This window comes from Chlorocebus sabaeus, chromosome 2, assembly GCF_047675955.1.
Source record: "Chlorocebus sabaeus isolate Y175 chromosome 2, mChlSab1.0.hap1, whole genome shotgun sequence".
Classification (NCBI taxonomy): domain Eukaryota; kingdom Metazoa; phylum Chordata; class Mammalia; order Primates; family Cercopithecidae; genus Chlorocebus; species Chlorocebus sabaeus.
Window position 1 is genome coordinate 39050422 of NC_132905.1, and position 20524 is coordinate 39070945.

Here is a 20524-nt window from a genome sequence, read left to right on the forward strand (position 1 = left end):
CTTTCAGCCAAACACAGCAAACTCTTTGTGTACCTAAGGCCAGTTCCCTACATGCAGTCTCCAGGTTCTGTCTGTCCCTGGAGCCACCAACGCTGCCTGGGAGAAGAAGAAGAAGACATAACCACATCTCTGTCGATTACATCTCTGTTGATGACATCTCTGTTGACTGTATCAACTCTTTGCCTGGGGGAGCTCCTATTTTGAAAAAGGACCCTGGAGAGCCACACGGATGAGTCTGAAGTTAGAGCACCATGGTGGCACTTTGGGATAGTGCCTCTTGCCTGGCGGCTTGCCCCATCTTGTAACTAGAACCTCATAGGAGCCCCATGAATCAGGCAGGCAGAGACTGGAGTTCCATTTTATGGATGTGGGGACTAAGGTCCACTGAGGAGGGGAATGCATGGTGTCTGAGAGCTGGATGGTGACACAACCTTCCTTCAATCCAGACATGAGCTGTTTGTTTCCCTCTCCCATTCTCCGGCTCCCAGAGCTGGACCTTGTCCCTGAGCCACGAACTTCAGGTGATGGGGAGTTCATTGCTCTTCTAGGCAGCTTCCCTGTCTTTGGTTTACTCCAGTTACGAGCAAGATTTTTGTCCCAAGGAGGCAGCATCTGCTTCCCAGGCCTCTGTCCTTCTGGTCACACTGAACGTGTCTAACCCCTTTTCCCTCTGAATGTCCTTCACACCCAGTGAATCACACAGGATAAGATGACCTAAGAAACACCAAGGGATGTAAATGCCAGCAAATCAAAGTCATGTGATTTTCTAACCCTGATAAGTTAATCTCTTAGCCAGAGACAGGATTCCTTCCGGCCTAGATATATGGGATTTATGTTCTGTTTATGTTTCCTTTGGGGAGTAAAAGGTGCCTCAATTTTTACCACCAGTAGGCAAAGCCTTTGGTACAGTGTGACCCTAGCCACTCTTCCTGTGAGGGTTCAGGTTCAGGTTCATTCCTAAAGTTTCCAGTGTGAGAGATTGAAGGGACTGGACCAAGCCAGGAGGCTTGGTGGTGGAGAACAGGTTGGGGGTGGTACTAAGCGAGTGGCAAGGGGCAGGTTGGAAAATCCACGCCCATGAGTTTGCTCAGGACAATGTGACTTGTATTTCATTTGGTTATTTGGTTAATTGAGTCATTCATCCTGCTTGTATTGAGTGTTAAAACAGGCTCAGTTCTAGAAGTGAGGAAGGGAGATCCAGGCACTCAGAGTGGTCTGGAGTATGAAAGAGACAAAAATCTTAAGATAGAGCCATAGTCTATAAAGTTAATAACCTAGGGAAAGATTATGAGCTCAATATGTCAGTCCAGTGATCTATCTATCTATCTATCTATCTATCTATCTATCTATCTATCTATCTGTCTGTCTGTCTGTCTGTCTGTCTATCTATCTATCTATCTATCCATCCATCCACCCACCCACTCATCAATCCATATAACCATCCATCCATTTGTTCATCCATCCATTCATCCATCTACCCACCCATCAATCTGTATAACCATCCATCCATTTGTCTATCAATCCATCCATCCATGCATCCACCTACTCACTATCCATCAATCCATATAACCATCCATACATATGTTCATCCATCCACCCACCCATCAATCTATATAACCATCCATCCATTTGTCCATCATCAGACCGTATAACCATTCATCCATTTGTTCATCACCCATCCATCCATCCATCCATCCATCCATCCACCCACCCACCCACCCATTTATTCGGTCATTTTTTCCGACCAGCCAGGCTTTGTTTGTACTCATGATATACCTATTTAAATAATACATATTCTTTTAGGAGAAGGGGGATGAAAATGCCTGAGTCAAGCTCCCTGCCCTGAAGGAAGCTGGTGGTCTGTCCAAAAAGAGTTGCCCTAATCCTAAGGGACATCCTTTGGTCATTCAGTTAGGTTCCTGATGGTCTCTGGCTGCTGAGAGGGACAAATGGGTGTAGCAGTCTGAGTCCAGTTAGAGGATAGAAGTCACACAGAAGCTCAAACAGGGGAAGTTTAACATGAAGAGTTATTAACTATGATAAAAGAGTCACTGCAAGACATAAGGAAACTCTATATGGTCCTCTAGGGCTGAGGGAGAGTACCCAAGGAAAGACAAACTCGGAAGGGCTTCAGGCCTCATTGGAGAAGGCATTGCTCAGCCTGCTGGATAGCACAGATGTTGGCTGGTGTGGCCGGGCTGGGGATGGCCTGAGCTGGCCTAGAGTTTCTGGGCAAACAATAGACAACTAAGACCTTGGGAACCAGTGTGCAAGCAGCATTGGGGGATGAAAGAGGGGAGCGCTGGGGTGTGACTTGCACATGGAGCAGCTCAGGGTGTGGCTCTCTGGGCTACAGGTGACTGGATAGAGGTAACATGGGGCTACTTACAGAGGAGTCTGGGCACTGGCATGGGCAGGAGGCCTTCAGAGGGGCTGGGCCAGATGGGTGGGGGTATGGGGAGTAGCTCTGATTTCCGTTTGGAAGGGCTGGTCCCAGGCTGAAGCTGCAAGTTTGCAGAGGGATTGAGTTCTGGACCCGTGGCTGGGACAGGCTTCACCTGCACACACTCACATAGCCAACCACAACCCACACTGGAAATTGCAGGAAGCCTCTTCCTCGTGCACTGCCCTCTCCTAAGAAAGGTTGACATCATGCTCACTGTAAAGGAGAAATGCTTAAATGAATCCCATTGCTTATCATGGAACACACACTGAAAGGTGCTTTCGGAGCTGAGGGGCGGTAATAAATTGATAACTGACACAATGGGGCAGAGGAGAAAAGGTCTGTGTTTTCCCAGCTCAGGTTCCTTTGCAAATCTCTCACTTGTCCACTTGCATGGCCCACTCTTCACCCTGAATGTCTACCCTGCATATTTCCTTGCTAGGCTCTTTGCCCAACATGAGATATCTTTACTGGAGCCTGCTACCCCCACGTAGCAGCTCAGATGCAGTCTCCCCTGGCCACAGTGTGGGGTGACCTGCCTGCCTTGTTTCAGTCTCCAAACCCCTCCTCCCCAATCACTCTGAAGCCCTTTGATTGCACACCATGGTTATTGGTGTCCATGGCTTCCTTCTCCACCGCACCTCCCTGATCCCTCCCAGAGCCCAGCACACAAGTGCGTAATAAATGTGTGGCAAGTGAGCTGTTTGCACACATAGACGGTGGAGCTCTGGCCCAGGCTTGCCTCAACCCTAAGCCCTGGGCAGGCCATGTGGACAGCTCTAACCTCATAGGCAGGTGAGGGCTGCTAGACTTGGAGTCCCCTGTGTTGGGTCCCCAGAGGGTCAGTGGGGAAGGGAAAAGATGACACTGAGCTTCAGGACCGGCCCGGTCTCCAATGTCTGAGAGTTAGAGGGAGGAAAGGAGGATAGGGAAGGCTCCCTGGAGGAAGGATTCTCAGCTGCTCCTGGAAGCATGACTGAATTTAGAGCTGGAGGCAGGGAGGGTGTTATAAGGAACCAGGCAGGGCGATTCTGGGGCCCGGGAGAAGAGAGGAGCCCTGTTGGGTATGCCTTGGAAGGTGTTGGCCTGGGCTCTGGAGCCCTTGGATCCACATTCAGCCCCCAGCTGTGCCATTCACTCACTGTATGACCTTGAGCAAATGACTTGACCTCTCTGAGACTTAGTTTCTCTAGCTATAAAATGGAGAAAATTGCTGAAGCGCCCGCCTCATAGGGTAGTTCTGAGGATTAAGTAGGTGAGTGTAAATAAACACTTAGCATGATGCCTGATACAGGGGGGATGCACAGTACATGGGTCCTACTGTTACTGGCAGCAGCATAGAGTTCTACTCCCTCATCCATCATAAAGAGGATTAAATAAAAGTGGCCCAGAGAGGTTGAGGGAGCTGCCCAAGGCCACACAGCTTGCGAGGGCAGTGGCTGGGACTGGGTCAGGTCCCTGAACCCATTCAAGGGGTTTCTCCTGTTTCTCCCGCCCCATGTCCTTTCTGCTCTCCACCCCAAATATGCTCCTTAATACCCAGATGGCCCTGGTGGGAGGCAGGGAGAGCCAGGAAACTGCAGTCAAGACACACCGGGGTGGATTTGTGGGCAGTAAGAGGATGTAAGTCCTGTCTGTCTGTCTGTCTGTTGGGGGCGGGTCAGCAGGGATAAGACGATGCTATCTGTGGACCTGGCTCCTGCAGCTCAGGGCTTGGATCAGGGTAGAGACCGTCTGGCCACCCTAGGTCCTGCTCTCGCCCTTCCTGGCCTGGCTTCAGCCGAGGCTTGTGACCTCAGGCAGGCCCTCACTCCCCTCGCCTCACTGGCCCCACGTGCACACGAGCACAATGGCTTCCTCCATCTTCCTGGACCTGTGGAGTCCGTGTGGGGTGGGAAAGGAAAACCCCAGGCCCCCAGCAGCCTCCTGGGGACTGTTCCTCAAGCACAAAAGCCCTCAAGGGGCCTCCGAGCCAAGCCTCCCCAAGAAGCTCATGATGGGCAGAAGAGAGGCTGAAAACCCCCAGGCCGCCTGGTCCCAGGTCTGTGGCTGGCTCCCCTGTGCCTCTGAAGTCACCCCCGCATTCATTTCTCCCAGGTCTGTGGCTGGCTCCCCTGTGCCTCTGAAGTCACCCCCGCATTCATTTCTCCCAGGTTTGGACCTTGAGAGAAAGCACCCCCCGACCTGGTACTGCATGATAGCATCTTCAGGGGGTCCCTTTGAAGACACCTCACTTGGCCTTTAGCTCCTTGTGCCTGCTGTGAATGAACCTTGGGGGACACAAACCCCAGTGGGCTCAGCCAGCATCTCCTAAGCCTTGTGCACTTGCTGGCCCCTGTCTGAAACACTTTTGCTCCCGTCTTGCAGAGCTGTCTTTGCTCACCCCCTGGCATCAGCTCCAACAACCCTTGCTCACGGGTCTCCAGGTTCTAATGATCACCTTGTTCTTCCATCTCTGTCCCATCTCTCTGGTTTAGTGGCTTTCATCACCCTTGCCTCCCTTGGGAACGATAGGCTTTGCGGTTGTTGACTTGCACAGTGCCTGTCTCCCCCTTTGGCCACCAGAAACTCTCTCAGGGCAGGAAGCCCAATTGCCTGCTCACTGAGATAAACCCAGTGCCCTGCACAGGCGTGGCACATGTAGGTGCTCAATAAATGTTTCTTGAAGAAACAAATGCATGCCCTCTGTGTGCCCAGACTTGTGGGAGGTGCTGGGTCTAGGAGAGGGTACAGTGTGAGCACTGATGGCCACTTGCGCAGCCACATCCTGCCCCTGGTACCCGCTCTCATGCGGCCACCGGGATTCCCAGCCACTCTTGTCTTCCATGCTATTTACGTTGGAACAGACTGAAACGTCACGTGAGCAATGGGGCTCCTGTTCTTCAAGCCTCTAGATAATTATCTGGGCCTTATTAAGCCCTTAATTATTCCAAGCCACCAATCAGGCTCCCGAATATAAGGGCTTCCTCAGCTCAGGGTCAGGAGGAAGGGGTCAGTCATCTGTAGAACTTCCCTGAGCTCAGCAAGGTAAGGACAGTCCCCTACCTGTGGAACTCTCCCCAGAGAGTGTCTTATCCAGCTTTGTCATTTTACAGTTGAGAAAACTGAGGCCCAGAGAGGGGAAGAGACTTGCCTGAGGTCACACAGCAAATGGATGGCAGGGTCAGGGCTTGGATCTATGTCCTCACCTCCAACCAGTGCTCCCCACCTCACAGATGACCACTGGGCATTGCAATTTTCCGATGCTGTAGGAGTTCGGAAAGATCAAGGAGACAGCAGATCAAATGGGTCTCCCTTGGGCTCCATCTGAGGTTGAAGGGAGACTAGGGAGGGGAACCCCAGGCTCTGCTTTGTAGGAGCTCAGAGCCGAGCTGGGCACCCAGGAGTGGGAGGGCATCTAGGAGTATGTGCCAGGCAGAGAAAGGGAGGAAGGGTCTTCTGATGGGAGAAACCATGAGCAAAGGCTGAGGGTGGTTGGGGGTAGCAGGAAACACTCATCACAGGTAGGGTGGATTATTTGCACAGTCAGGTTTAATTTGTGATTTTTGAGGACAGGGGCAGTAAGGGCTTGAGTGAGGCTTCGTGGTAGATAAGGCAAGGGCTGAAATTAGGACTTGAGAGTTGAGCCGGTGATAGATGGATGGAGGGAAGGCATTCTAAAAGGGAGGGACAGCTTAGGACATGCACATTCAGAAACAAAACCCTAGCATTAGCCATTTGTCCCAGAGACACCTGCATGACCACGTTACCTGAAGCCACTTATTATTCTGAGAGGGGAAAAAAAAAAAAAAAAAACAACCCTGCACCAAGTGACCATAATGCCTGGCATCAGTTCTGGCCTGGGGATGGGAGACGGGTGAGGCTCAGTCACCCCATCTGTGAGGTGGGGCTGGGGCTGGAGGAGACCTTCACCAAGCCCCTCCCAGCTCTGTTGCCTGGCTCAGAATTTCACAGCCCCTTTGCGGATGATTTTCAAAAAGATTTGACATGGGGTGTGCGGGGAAGTGAGCATATGTCATGGCACACACCTGTGCATTCACGGGGGTCGAGAAGTGCTACTGTGGATCATTTTAAACCCAGATACATCTTCCGTTTAGTGAATATTGACTATTGGCTTGAACACTTCTTGATACTTAAGTTCCTTTTCATCCCTCAGGTCTCAGCCTAAATGTCTCCTCCGTAGAGTGTCTGTTCCTGACCCCTTTATCCCACATCCCATGCTATTGCTTCTCATTCCCCGCCGGACTTTAGGATTTAGGAGGAGCAGGGCTGTCTCTGCCACAGAGACAAAAAAAGACAAGCCCAGTCTGCTTGGCACATAGAAGACACTCAATAGATGTGAGCCAAATGAGTGAATGAGTGAATGAGTGAATGAGTGAGTGAATGAATGAGTGAATGAATGAATGAATGCAGGCATCAGCTCAGACTGGGAAGGCAGGCCCATGGTAAGGGCCCATCTCAGTTTGTGCATTAGGGGAGCCCTCAGTGACTTAGCCTGCTGAGAGCAAGAGAGTCTGGCCGGAACCTCCCCTCTCTGGGTGGAAACAGGCCCTGCTCCCAGGGGCCCTGCCTTCATTCTTTTCAGCCAAAGCTCAAAACTGAAATATACCCCTGGTCCCTGGTTGGGAGAGTTTCAGGTCTTGGTAAGTAAGAGGGAGAGATTTCTATGGGCCCAGGGTTGAGATAGGACTTTCCTGGGAACCTGAAAAGGTCTGGGGTGGGAGGTCCTTACTCAGTTCACTGTTCACTGGCCATGATACCTAATGTCTGTGCCTCGGTTTCTCTATCGGGGAGGCGATGTCTCAAGGGGCCTTTCAGAGCTCAGAGTTGAGCTTTCTGAGTTCCACATGGAAGTGAGCTGAGCTGGAAGAGGTCGGGGTGGGGCACTGGCTGTAGGATCAAGGTGGGAACACAGGACTCCCCACTCCCACAACATAGTGTGGGGCTCAGGGAAGGTCTGGAATTCTCTCTGTGGCTTCAGCATTGAGCTGCCCTTGAACCCATGAAAAACTGCAGCTGAACCTTCCTCTAACCCCATCTTGCAGGCTGGTCAGAACACATCATGCCCAGGGGGAAACTGAGGCTTACAGAGGGAAATGAGCTACCTGGGTGTGGCTCCAGAGACCCTGTGTTTAATCTGGGGGTTCCTCAATCCCTTGGGAGAGGGCAGTGCTTATGTTTGCTGAACTGGCTGGAGTCCAAAGCCTCTTGGGCCCCAGAAACATCCAGGGGGCTCAATCTGCTCAGAGACAGGAGGTCCCCAAGGGAGCCAGGGTCTGGTCTGGTGGGCTGCACCCAAATCAGGCCCCTCGGCACAGGTGGCGCCATGCTGCGGATCCTGTGCCTGGCACTCTGCAGCCTGCTGACCCACGCGCGAGCTGACCCTGGGGCACTGCTGCGGTTGGGCATGGACATCATGAACCTCCGTGAGAATGTGGGCCCGGGCGTGCGGCTGGGAGGCGGTGCTTGGGGTAGATGGTAGGTAGTCGCTGCTCATGGTTGCACATCCTGGGGCATCCTGTGAGCTCAAAGTAAACTTATAAGCAAGAGTTATTATTATTCTCCCACTTTACAGAGGGGAGAAACCAAGGACCAGAGAAAATGGGATGATTTTCCCATGCTCCCTCTGCAAGTTAGAGGCAGAGCTGGAAATCCTGCTCCGTTGGAGGCTCTCCTTGGCCCTGATGGCAGGGGTGTTTAGCCACAAGGGGGCTGTGGGAGTGACAGACAAGGGTCAAATCCCAGCAACAACTTGCTGTGTGACCTCAGGCAAGTTACTTGGCCTCCCTGTGTTGCTGTTTGTTCATCTGTAAAGGTGAAATGTAAAGAAATGTAAAATAGGGTAACCAGTCTGTCCCTAGCAGGACAGAATAAAATGTGAGATTAAAATCTCTTGAAGGAGACTTTAGTAAAATGTATTTTCCACCTCCACCCGCCACTCCACTAGCACAAGGGAAAGGGAGTCCCATCCAGGTACAAAAGGCTAATGACTGTTCTACCAACTCAGTGTTTGCCCCCTCTCTGGAATTAGCTTGTGGCCATAATGGAGGGGTTTCTGGTGGAGTGTTACTTGGGGTTGGGGCCTCTAGGTTTGGGGAATCGGAATTTCTCTGCTTCAGGCCCAAAATCTAAATTCAAGTTCCCAGAGGAGTCCCCTAATCACCTAGGCCTGGGAGTGGCTGGTCCACAGGACAAAATCAGTACCCTAGGGTTCAAGAGCTTCACTTCATGCCCCCTGCAAACTGCTCCAGTTTCTCTGTCATGTCTGTCCTCACCCTCCAGCCATGCTGAATCTGTCCTCTTCCTCCCACTGTGCCATCTTCTCTCCCAACCACCTTTGCACTTTGCTGTGCCCTCTGCCCAGACTGATACCTTTTATCCCTTTGCTTCCTACTGAAAATTACTATTCCCCCTTCAAGGACCAACTGATCTGTCGCTTCCTCCTGGAAGCCTTCCCCAGCTCTTCTCTTCCTGCCTAAACGCTCGTGTGGCTTCTACAGCTTGTCACTGTCATTGCTGGTGACTCCATCTTCCCCCATGAGGCTGGGGCGCGGTGGGACTCATCTCTGGGTCTTTGCCATTGTCCAGCCCAGGGTGGGGCACAGTGACTGTGAGTGGCCTGGGATGCCTGAGAGACTGGCCCAGGGATAATCTCTCCAACTAAGTGTCTCCACTCCAGAGGTCCAGAGCGCCATGGATGAGAGTCATATCCTGGAGAAGATGGCAGCTGAGGCAGGCAAGAAACAGCCATGGATGAAGCCTATCAAGGGCATCACCAAGTAAGTTGGGGGTGAGGGGAGCTGGAGGGTGGTGGTTAGGGCAGAGGGTGGTGGGGAATGCTGTGCCCAAGATCTCAGGAGGCCAGGTGATGGAGCTGGTGAGGGACGTGGGGTCTCTTCCCTGCCTTGTGCTGTCTTGCTGTGTGGCCTTGGGTAGGTCACTACTCCTGCCTGTGCCTGGACCTCCTCAGCCATTCACTGGGGAAAATTTCTGCCCTGTAGTGAGCAGGGTAATTTTGAGGAGGAAATGAGGTTGGAAAGTCAAATTTCAACTCTGCATGCAACATGAGCTCACTGAATGTACATGAAATTAAATGAAAACATCCTCAAATGGTAGAGCTGGAAAGGTGTCAACAATCATCTCATGACAAGAGGAAATTGGTTCCTCTGCCAGTGCCACATGGGATTGATCAGTAGGGGCTGCCTGAAACGATGCACTTGGGAGGGCTCTGAGGCACTCTCTGCACTCAGCAGGAACTAGGACTGTGATCAACCAGCAATGTCTGCCAAGAGCTCAGGATGGGCAAGTTGGGGTATGTGTGCCACATATTTTATCACCCTGGATCTCAACTGGTGGTTCTCAACCAGGGGTGATTTTGCCTCCAATAGGACATTTGGCAATGTCCAGAGACATTTTTGGTTGTCACAAGTTGTGGGGACTGGGGGAATGCTACTGGCATTTAGTGTGCTGAGGTCAGAGATGCTATTAGACATCCAATAATGAACAAATCAGCCTCATGACAAAGAATTATCCTACCCAAAATGTGGATAGTGCCACTTTTGAGAAACCCTGATCTAAGCAAACCTCCCATTTTGTTGATGGGGAAATTGAGGCCCACATAAGGAAATGACACAGCCCAAGGTCACACAGAGTCAGCCATGTGTCCCACCTCCCATATAATGAGTGCTTTCTATATACAAAGAGTCATGTCCAGTCTTTTGTTTGCATTTCATAATGGCCCCATGAGGCGGGCTTACCCCCGTGACATGGGATGGGGGGCTGGGGTTATGGAAAGACCTCCCAGTAAACTGGTGGAGAAGTGGGTGGAGGTCCTGGGTCTTGCCTGCTCAGATCTTACTGGTGTGACTGCCCGTCCCTCCCAGTTTGAAGGTGAAGGATGTCCAGCTGCCCGTCATCACACTGAACTTTGTACCTGGAGTGGGCATCTTCCAATGTGTGTCCACAGGCATGACCATCACTGGCAAGAGGTGAGTGTGGCAGGGGAGGGGCAGCGGGGAGGAGAACAGCCTTCCTGTCTCATCCTTACATGCGCATTTATTGAGTGCCTACTGCGTACCATCTGAGTGTTGTAATCTGGAATGATGTAGACTTGGTCCCTACCTTTGTCAGGAACAAAACCTAAGCACAATCACAGACTGAGTGACTGGTCTAGGGCAGAAGAAGCATTGAGCAGTGGTGGGGGATGGTCAGAAAGGTTTTGGGGAGGCAATGACAGCAAAGCAGAATTTAAAGGATGTGTAGGGAGGGGTTTACCGAAACAAGCAGGGAGGGAGAAAAGCTGGTTGTGTAACCTGGGGCAGGTCCCAGCCCCTTTTCTGTCTTGTAGGAGTGGTCTCCTACCCTTTCCCCCTCTCAGCTGCTGAGATTGTGAGCAAAGGGAAGGCAGGGAGAGTGGACACCATGGCAGAGATGCCCATGGTGCCTGCCTGCTCTGTCCTCCAGCTTCATGGGAGGGAACATGGAGATCACTGTGGCCCTGAACATCACAGCCACCAACCAGCTTCTGCAGGATGAGGAGACTGGCCTCCCTGTGTTCAAGAGTGAGGGCTGTGAGGTCATCCTGGTCAACGTGAAGACCAACCTGCCTAGCAAGTGAGGGGCTCTGTGGCTGGGGAGGAAGGCTGGTCCATATTGCTATACCCCCCAGTATATCACTTCCTGAGCCATGGAGCCTCCTTAACCATGCCCCTTCATATCCTGTGCCTAAACTCCTGCCCTGATGCACCTGCTCACCTATCCTTGTTGCCTGTGTCCATCTAGCATGCTGCCCAAGGTGGTCAACAAGTTCCTGGACAGCACACTGCACAAGGTCCTCCCTGGGCTGGTGAGTGGCCCAGAGAAAGCCACCACCCCTCGTTGCTGGGACTGCCTAGGCAAGGGCTGGCAAATGCATTTCATGTTTGGTGCTGACCCTGATTGGCTGATAGTGGCTGGGAAGTGTTCTGAGACTGTGGCTGGCTCAGTGGAAGACAGTGCCACAATCATCTAGTGATGTCTGCCATGAACAGGGGAAGAGAAAATGACAGCCTGCATGCACAGCTTGCCAACCCTGCTTTGATGTCCAGTCCCTGGGAAAGAGTCCCTGCTAATTTTTGTGGACTTTGATTTGGTCAACAGATCTGCACTCTAGTCCGGGCTCTGCCATTGACTTTCTGTGGGACTTGGGACCTCAGTTTTCTCACCAGTCCCTATCCCACCAGGGCTCTTGGGATGCCCCATGGAGTACCATTCAGCTGTGTGGAGGCTCTCCATGCAGGGACCCTTTCAGCCCAGTGCCTTCTCTGCTTCCAGATGTGTCCTGCCATCGATGCGGTCCTGGTGTATGTGAACAGGAAGTGGACCAACCTCAGTGGTGAGTGTAGCCCTGCTCACACATTGCTCCTACCTGGGGACATCAGGATAGATGGCTTTTATGTCCCATTCCCCATCTGAGTGCCTGCTTCCAGCCCAGTCTTGGGACTAGAGGAGGCTTGAGGTCATGATGTTCAACTCCCCACTGTCCCAATGGGAAGCCTGAAGTCCTCAGGGAATCTGGGTTCCTTTTCTCTCATCTCCCTATCCAATATTGCATCCCAAGCCCCACAAGACTCCAGAGACAGCAGCCCTTCTCTGCTCATCCACAAGCCTCGTGCCTATATAGTAATCCCGCTGGTGGTAATGCCTGAATCACCTTTGCTGAGGGGATATACTGCCTCCATCATTTTGGGGTCCTAATGTGGGAGAGAGGAAACCTCTGTAACTGGGACTGAAGAAAACTCATTTATGTCCCCAGCAGTGTGGACTGGGAAAAGTCACTTCACTCTTCTCAGCCTCAGTTTGCTCAGCTGTGAAATAGAGCTGATAATCCTGACCATGCCAGTCTGTTGCAAGGTCCAAGCAGTGACGGCCCTTGGTGAACTCTCAAGCTCTGTGCTGGCTGAGTGATGTGATTTTCCAGGCCAGGCACCATGGCCTCCATTCCACAGATGAAGTTACAGAGGCCCAGAGGTGCTAAGCAATTTGCCTTGAGTCACATGGAGGGACAGGCATAAGTAGCAGCTGGCTGGTACCAGCTTCTCTGGGCTGTTCCTGGGATTGGTGCCTCTTTTAGTGGAACCTCCTTTTCACACAGACCCCATGCCCATGGGCCAGATGGGCACCATCAAATATGTCCTGACGTCCACACCGGCCACCACAGCCAGCTACATCCAACTGGACTTCAGTGTAAGCGACAGGGGCCACCTGGGAGCTGGGGTCTCAGGCTCACTGGTCTGGGTAGTGGGTGCTGCTTCTGCCAGGACAGGTGGCTGGACTAGGGCCGTGGAGGGAGGGAGGCCCCTCAAGCCCTGGAGGTCAATGCCATGAGTGTGTTTGTGGGCCCTGGGCCTCTCCCTCTTTCTGCTCTAAATGTGAACCTTCAGTGCCCCAGCTGGCTTCTGAGCCTGCTGACTTCACACTCATGTTGCCCGCTAGGCTGTTTGCTTCTCCTAGTGAGTGACTCACCCAGTTGTACCCTGCCATTGTACAGATAGGAACACTGAGGCCTAGCGGGAGGGTAGGACTGGGCTAGGGTTCTGCAGCGAGTTGGTGTCAGAATTGGGCCCTCACCCATATCTCCAGAGCTCCAGGCGAAGGGGTGAGATGCATCTTCCAGGAATGCGAAGTAAAATGCTAAGACATCACCTCCCTGTGAAGTCTTCCTCCAGCAGGGTTCTTACATGCTCCATGTCAATTTCCGCCTGCCTCTTTCTTTTGAGAACAAGGCAGAAATCATGTTCTGAATAAATGAAGGCCCCAACCACTCAGAGCAACTAAGGCTACCAAAGCAGTGCTAGGAGAAAGTGCCAGTGGTTTAGTGACCGACTCCCTTATCCTCCCAGGCCTCAGTCTACCCACCTGCACACTGGGAGGGTTGGCCCACTGTAGCCCATTGTGGTTCTATTAAAAACATTTATTGATTTGCTGACTTTGGGTTTGGCTGGAGCCCCATTTGCTCAGAGGACTGAGACACTCCTGGCCACCATCCCTCTTGGCCAAGGCTGAGTGTCTCTCTCCCGCTGCCCCACAGCCTGTGGTGCAGCAGCAAAATGGCAAACCCATCAAGCTTGCTGATGCCGGGGAGGCCCTTGTGTTCCCCAAGGGTCATGCTGAAGGTTCGTCGCAGCTGCTGCTCCCAGACACCCTCCTTTCCGCAGAGCTTGCCCTTCTGCAGAAGTCCTTTCATGTGAACGTCCAGGATACGATGGTGAGCTGTCCAGTTCCCCATCCCATCTGCCTCTGTCCATTACAATGCAGTCCCTGCCTAGTTTTTCTATTATGAAAATTATCCTGGCCTTGTGGGCAACACTAGGACTGGAAGATGCAGGACTGATTTGAGTTTCTCTCAGCAGTTCATCTCACTACCCACCATCCCTCTGTCCATATAACTACCATCTACTCATCTGTACATCCATCTGTCCGTACAACCAACTGTTTATCAACCTGCATCTCTAATATCTTGGCCATCCATCCACCAGTATCAAAGTCTGATACTGTTGAATGAATGAATGTATGTACCTGCCTTTTACCACCCAGACACCACTACATCCACCCAACTTTACCTTATCCATCCTTCTACTCATCCACTCATTCAGCCATCCATCTATCCAACCATCCACCCACCTGTCCATTCTTTCCCCACTGATCTATCCATTCATCTTCCCAACCATCTGTTTACCATTCATCCACGTACCTTCTCATCCATCCTCCCACCATCAGTCCATTCATCTATTTTCTCATCCATTTATCATTCTACTCCACCATCTTCCCATCCACCTATCCGCCTATCCACCATTCCTTTCATTCATCCACCACCCATCTTTCCATCCACACATCATCCATCCATGTATTCTTCCCTAGATTTCCACCTACCCATCCATCCATTCGTCATCCTCCCACCCATTTACCCACTTATCTGTTTATGCATTTCCCCATTCATCTGTCTATTCATCTCCAAATAGATCTACCCATCCCCTTTACCCATCACAGCTACCACTCTCCCATCTATCTTCCTGCATTTTCATTCAACAACATTTTCTCAGCATTTGACCTTGTGCTAAGAGTTACGAGCACTGAAATGTGTAAGTCATCACCTGGGCTACCCAGAAAGCACAATATTTAGTTAAACCCAGAGTGGTAAGTATTGTGATGAAGGGAACCTCAAAGGGTACACCTTATTACGTCAGTGGAGATGTTTGTTAGGATGGGCCAGGGAGGACTCCAGCAACCCTAACCTTGACTTTTATTTTGTAGATTGGTGAGCTGCCCCCACAAACCACCGAGACACTGGCTGGCTTCATTCCTGAAGTGAGTGCCCCACCTCCCCATCACCACTGCACCCTGTCCTGCCCTATTGTCCTCCAGTCTGTCCTCCAGTGGGACTTGGGAGACAGCTTCTCATGCCAACGTGTTCCTTGTCCAACGTTGAAACATCTTTTCTTCTTCATAAAGTACTTTTTGAGTCCAACGTAGAAAACAGCTCTACTTTTGTGCATTGTACTTTCTCTGTCCATTAGAGAATAGCCAGATTATGTATTTTGTTTCTTTTATTTCCTGATAGACACATCCTGGCCTTTGCATGTTGTACTTCCTGTGTCCAAGGTAGAAATTACCTATGTCTTGAGGGAGCCCTTATTTCAACTGAAGCCACCAGTCTAAGGACTGGCCCTGAGTGAAGTGTTCTGGCTTCTGTAGGTGTCTGTAGCTTATTCCAAGTCAACGCCCTTGACAACCCAGATCAAGATAAAGAAGCCTCCCAAGGTCACAATGAAGACAGGCAAGAGCCTGCTACACTTCCACAGCACCCTGGAGATGTTTGCAGCTTGGCAGAGGGGCAAGGCTCCAATGTCCCTCTTTCTCCTAGAAGTGGTGAGGGAAATCGTTCCCTTCCCCGTTTATTCGCAACCGCTTGGATATTCAAGGCTGGAGGATGGGATTTTTAGTTGATAGCCAAGTCATGGATCAGAGGGTTCTCAGTTAATTTTGATTATATCTGATCCTTGACTCTGCCATTGAACCTCTGAATGGCTGGAAAGCCCAGCAAATGGAGGGTCAGTGGCTTAGTCCTTCCTTTCTCTTTCCTCCCTGCAACATTCTTCAGCAACTACAAAGGCAGTGAAGGGTGCACTGAAGGGACTATGGGTGCCTAGGGAGATCCCAAATCCAATTTGGGGAAATCATAAAGGGCTTCCAAGAGGAGGTGATAGCTGAGCTATATTTTGAAGGTTGAGTAGGAGCTTGCCAGAGAAGGGTTGGGGACAAAGAGTCTTACCAGGGAGACTGGGGACAGAGGACACCCCAGGCAGAGTTTCCAGCATGTGCAAAGGCCTGGATCAGTAGTATGATGTGTGCAGGGACCTACTGACAGTGCCAGGTATTTTGGGGGTTGCTGCCCTGGCTCAGAACAAGGAGGGATGAGAAGCCTGGGCTGGGGCTATGGGGAGATGGCTGGGTTCAGTTCCTGAGGACGGACAGAGAGAAGATCCCCTGCTTTGTCTTGGCAGTTGTGGTGGTGCTGGGAGGGTGATCATCTCTGGCTTTGCCAGCCCTGATGGTGGGGAACACACTGCCTTTTCCCTGCTTCCTCCCCACCATGTCAGCACTTCAATCTGAAAGTCCAGTACTCAGTGCGTGAGAACCGGCTGCAGATGGCCACCTCTTTGGACAGGTAGGACCCTGCTGCCCCATGCTGGCATCCCTGTTACCTTCGCATTTGGCCTTCTGCTCCAGCACACCCCACACTACCGGGCTGATCCACCCAGCACACCCCCAACTACGAGGCTGCTCTAGTTACTCTTCCTGCTCTAGAACCCTCAATGGCTCCCCATTGTCTGCATAATCTTTTCTCAAATCTTAGCCTGGTACTCAAGACCCTTCTCAGTTCTTTCACCTCTACCCTCACTCTTCCCCTAGGCTCTTTTACAGTGAATCTGGTCATCACGCCCCCTTTTCCATTAATAAGCCTTTATCCATGCCATTCCAATGTCACCTGAGAGTCAGGGTCCAGCTCAAATGCCACCTCCTCCACAAAGCCTTTCCTTATACTAATAGCAGCTAACATTTATTTCCCGAGCTCTCTCTACATGTGAGGCACTGGCTGCATACATTATATTCATTATCCTATTTTATCCTATTGCTTTGGGAGGAGGGTACTACAAACATCTTAGCTTAACATTCAGTCCCTATTAATTCTTGTACTTGCCTTAATAATGAAGCACCTCAGGATTCATTCTGTCGGGATTCTTTCAGTTGCAAGAGAGAGAATTCCAACTTTAACTGGCTTAAGCCCCAAAGGGAATCCCTGGCTCATATAATTGAAAACTTTAGGGGTAGTTCTTTCTTTTTTCTTTTTTTCTTTTGAGATGGAGTCTCACTGTGTCATCCAGGCTGGAGTGCAGTGGTGCAATCTCAGCTCACTGCAAGCTCCACCTCCCGGTTCACGCCATTCTCCTGCCTCAGCCTCCAGAGTAGCTGGGACTACAAGTGTCTACCGCCACGCCCGGCTAATTTTTTGTATTTTTAGTAGAGACAGGGTTTCACCATGTTAGCCAGGATGGTCTCGATCTCTTGACCTCATGATCTGCCTGCCTTGGCCTCCCAAAGTGCTGGGATGACAGGCATGAGCCACCACACCTGGCCTAACTTTAGGGGTAGGTCTGCCTTCAGGTGTGGTTGGATCCAGGCACACAAACAAACTCCTCGAGAATCTATCTCCCTCTTCCTCTTGACTTTGCTACCCACTTTGTTGGCTAAATTCTCAGGCACTTCTCCCCTCAGGGTGGCAGAGTGACCCTGGCAAGCGAAGCCTCTTGTCCAGTGGTTCTGATAAAATTACTAAGGCTTGGATGTAGTTTGGGTCACATGACCAACTCTAAGCCAGTCACTTGACTGAGAGATGGAATATGCTCTGATTGGCCAGGCCTGGGTCATAGACTCACCCGAGGGACTTTGGGTTCAGTCCATCTGAATGACTTGGAATCAGAGTGGAAAATGGAGGATGTGTTACTGGAATACAGAATAGAAGGACAGAGCCACCAGATGGTCATCACATGGCCTGTTCTGGTGCCAGCATATGTTAGTGCCTCCTGGAGATTGTGCAGGGGAGGGGTCAGGGGAAGGGCTCCTGCTCTGTGTCCTGCAAGGACCTGAGACTGCCCAGTTGGGCTGTAAACCTCTGCATAGCTGGCCTTGGGCAGGAGCAATAGACACAAATGGGGGTCCCAGAGGGAAGAGTCAGGACCAGTCTACTGGTTTGAGCTTTGAGTAATCATGTGCTGTAATGAAAGGTGGTGAGTGTCCCATCACAGGCAGCAAGCAAGCAGACTCAGGAGCACCTGGTCTGAAGACTGTAGAGGGAACTCCTGCATCAGGGAGGCACTGGGGTGCTTGGGACCCCCTTCTCCAGGGCTAGGGCCACTGGCTCTGACAGTTCTTTCCCCTCCCCACCTGGCTTGCTTCCCCACTCCCCCACAGATTACTGAGCTTGTCCCGGAAGTCCTCATCGATTGGCAACTTCAGTGTAAGTGTCCCAAGTGCTCTTGCCTGGTCCAGCGTGAGGACAAGACTGGGCCTATTCTCCCTTGGAACTGCAGGGCCGAGGCCCTGAAATGGAGGCAGATGAACAGAGCAAGGCCACTGTGAGGCCTGGCGCACCTGACTTGCCATGTGAGCTCAGGAAAGTCCCTTAGCCTCTCTGAATCCCTGTTTCTTTTTCTGGATAGAATCTGGACATCTCCCTGGATTGGTTTTAAAAACATTGTCATGAACAGTGGCAGCCTGGGTTGGCCTTAGTTGGCCAAGCTGTTATTTTTATCAGTCTCTGTAGCCTCAGGGCCCAACACAGAACCTGACGCCAGTAGGTGCCAACACCGCCATCACTTACTCTGCAATCGTATGCTTTATCCAACCTCTTTTAATCCTCATGGAAACCCTCACCTGGGAGCAGGTGTGATTACAGTTCACTTTCAAAGATGGGGAAACTCAGCTATAGAGAGGTGGTAAGTGAGTGACTCATCAAAGCTACTGAGTTTCTATAGGATCAGGAGTGGGGTCCACAAAGCCACCTCTTGTATCCTGAGTTTTCCTGTTCCTGCACCATGGGCCAAAGCCTCACATGTCATAGGTACTAAGCAGAGGTGATGGGCATGGGTGTACCGTCCAAACAGAGCCAAGGCCAGGCCCAGTTTTGATGCCAGCTGGACAAACCATTTGGTGTCTAATATTCACTTCTGTGATCCCCAGGCCTAGCCAGAGAGGACCGAAAAGATCTGTTGAATGCTATTGGACTGAATGGAATGTGGATATTTTCTCTTTCTTCCTCTCTCCAGGAGAAGGAATTAACTGGCTTCATCACCGACTATCTCGAAGAAGCCTACATCCCAGTTGTCAATGGTGAGGGCTCCAAAAGGCTTTGGACCATGGTGCCAAGAAGCACTTTAAGCAAGAAGGGATGCCACCTGGGTGGTCTCAAAGCCCTATCACTGGCTCCAGATGGGGGAAGCTAAAAGGGGGTAGAAGATAATTGCTGAATCTTTGAAGTGAATATAGTCTTAATGTTACCTGTCTGAAGACAAATGCCTCTCCCACAATTTGGGCTCTGACGCGGCCCCGTATCATAACCCTACATCTTGACCTGGGATGTAAATACATGGCAAATCAGGCTTATTAGCTCTTTGCCTGTACAGCTGGCAGGCATCATGAATCAATCACTGCACTATTTCCCACTATCCCTACCCCAGGCTGCCACTCTTTAATCAACTGCACAGCAGTCAGACTGATACGACTCTTACTCTATTTCTCAGATGTGCTCCAAGTGGGGCTCCCACTCCCGGACTTTCTGGCTGTGAATTACAACCTGGCTGAGCTGGATGTAGTGGAGGTGAGAGGAGGGGCTGGGGAAGGTCATGTCAATCAACACTGTCAGCCAATGAGTGATGAGTAAGAGGCTACCTCTCTCAAACTGGAAGTGGTAGAGCCTGGGAGGGTGAGTGGCCATCAGTATAATCCTGCCCCTTAAAACCTAGAACCCTCCTTGACCAGGGATTCCATAGAAGGATACTTGGACTCTGCTACTTTCTTGTTCTGCAATCTTGGGCCAATTACTTCACCTCTCTCTGTGTCTCCATTTTCTGGTGCTTAAAATGGAGATGATAATACAGATATTGTCCTCACAGAGCTGTTATGATGCTTCATTGAGATAATTTACCTAAAGGCACATAGTAAGTACTCAATAAATACTAGCTTTGTGTTGCATGCCAGCCTTTGAGCTTGGAGTGGTAAATGTACATTTTTCTTATCTGATCTCTCTGCTCTGGGAGGTGGGGGTGCTTGTCCTCACTTAACAGTTGAGAAAATTGAGGGTAAGAGAGGTGAAGAGACCTCCCCAGGGTCACAAGGCAAGTCTACTTCAACCTTTGCTTAAATGCCACACTGGTTTCCATGTCCTGGCAAGGGGCCCAGTTCCATTCCATCCCTGGGCCTAGGTGGTCCCTGGTCATTGCTCCTCTACCCCTTTGCCTTTTGTCAGAATGCCCTGATGCTGGACTTGAAGCTTGGCTGACCATGGCAGGACTTCCCTGCCAGCTGCCTGCTTACCACCAACCGCCTGCACCGCATGGAGGAGCCCCCCTGATTGGAGCCAGGTGGGCCTGGCCCCCTACCACTTGTGGCTGCTTCCTTTGACAAGGAGTGAATGGATCAGGTCCGGGCTGGAGCCTTGCCAATAAACAAGAGAAAGGCTCTTACAAATATCTGATGCTTCGATCTCTTTATTTTTTTAAGTGACAAATCTGTGTGTGGCTATTCTTTCCCTTTGGTGGGCTTTGGGGTCTAAGACCAGCTTGGGATCTGGAGGGCAGCTGGTCACAGCTTGGGGGAGTTCTTGAGCACATACTGAGTACCTGTTCAATGCCATGCCCAGGGCTTTACTTACACCATCTCATTTAATCTACACAATAACTCTATGGGTGGAGGGCAAGTGTCATCCCCACCTTACAGATGAGGAAATTGAGGCACAGAGAGGCCAACTCCCTTGTCCAAGGTCTT

At 51.1% G+C, this 20524-nt stretch overlaps 1 protein-coding gene across 1 annotated transcript; it reads left to right on the forward strand.

The window, feature by feature from the left end:
* The first annotated feature begins 7769 nt into the window (after positions 1–7769).
* Positions 7770–20039, forward strand: BPIFB6 (BPI fold containing family B member 6). Its single transcript, XM_008020815.3, has 15 exons — positions 7770–7869; positions 9123–9222; positions 10327–10431; positions 10907–11056; positions 11225–11288; positions 11756–11816; positions 12576–12667; positions 13512–13688; positions 14735–14788; positions 15176–15349; positions 16081–16148; positions 17954–17999; positions 18808–18871; positions 19282–19358; positions 20007–20039. The coding sequence occupies exons 1-15, from the start codon at positions 7770–7772 to the stop codon at positions 20037–20039; spliced, it is 1365 nt and encodes a 454-aa protein (XP_008019006.3).
* Positions 20040–20524: the final 485 nt, after the last annotated feature.

Coding starts and splice junctions, on each gene's coding strand:
- BPIFB6 (XM_008020815.3), top strand. CDS start 7,770: ATGCTGCGGATCCTGTGCCTGGCACTCTGCAGCCTGCTGACCCACGCG. Junction 10,432..10,906: donor ATGACCATCACTGGCAAGAG/GTGAGTGTGGCA, acceptor TCTGTCCTCCAG/CTTCATGGGAGGGAACATGG. Junction 19,359..20,006: donor CTGAGCTGGATGTAGTGGAG/GTGAGAGGAGGG, acceptor GCCTTTTGTCAG/AATGCCCTGATGCTGGACTT.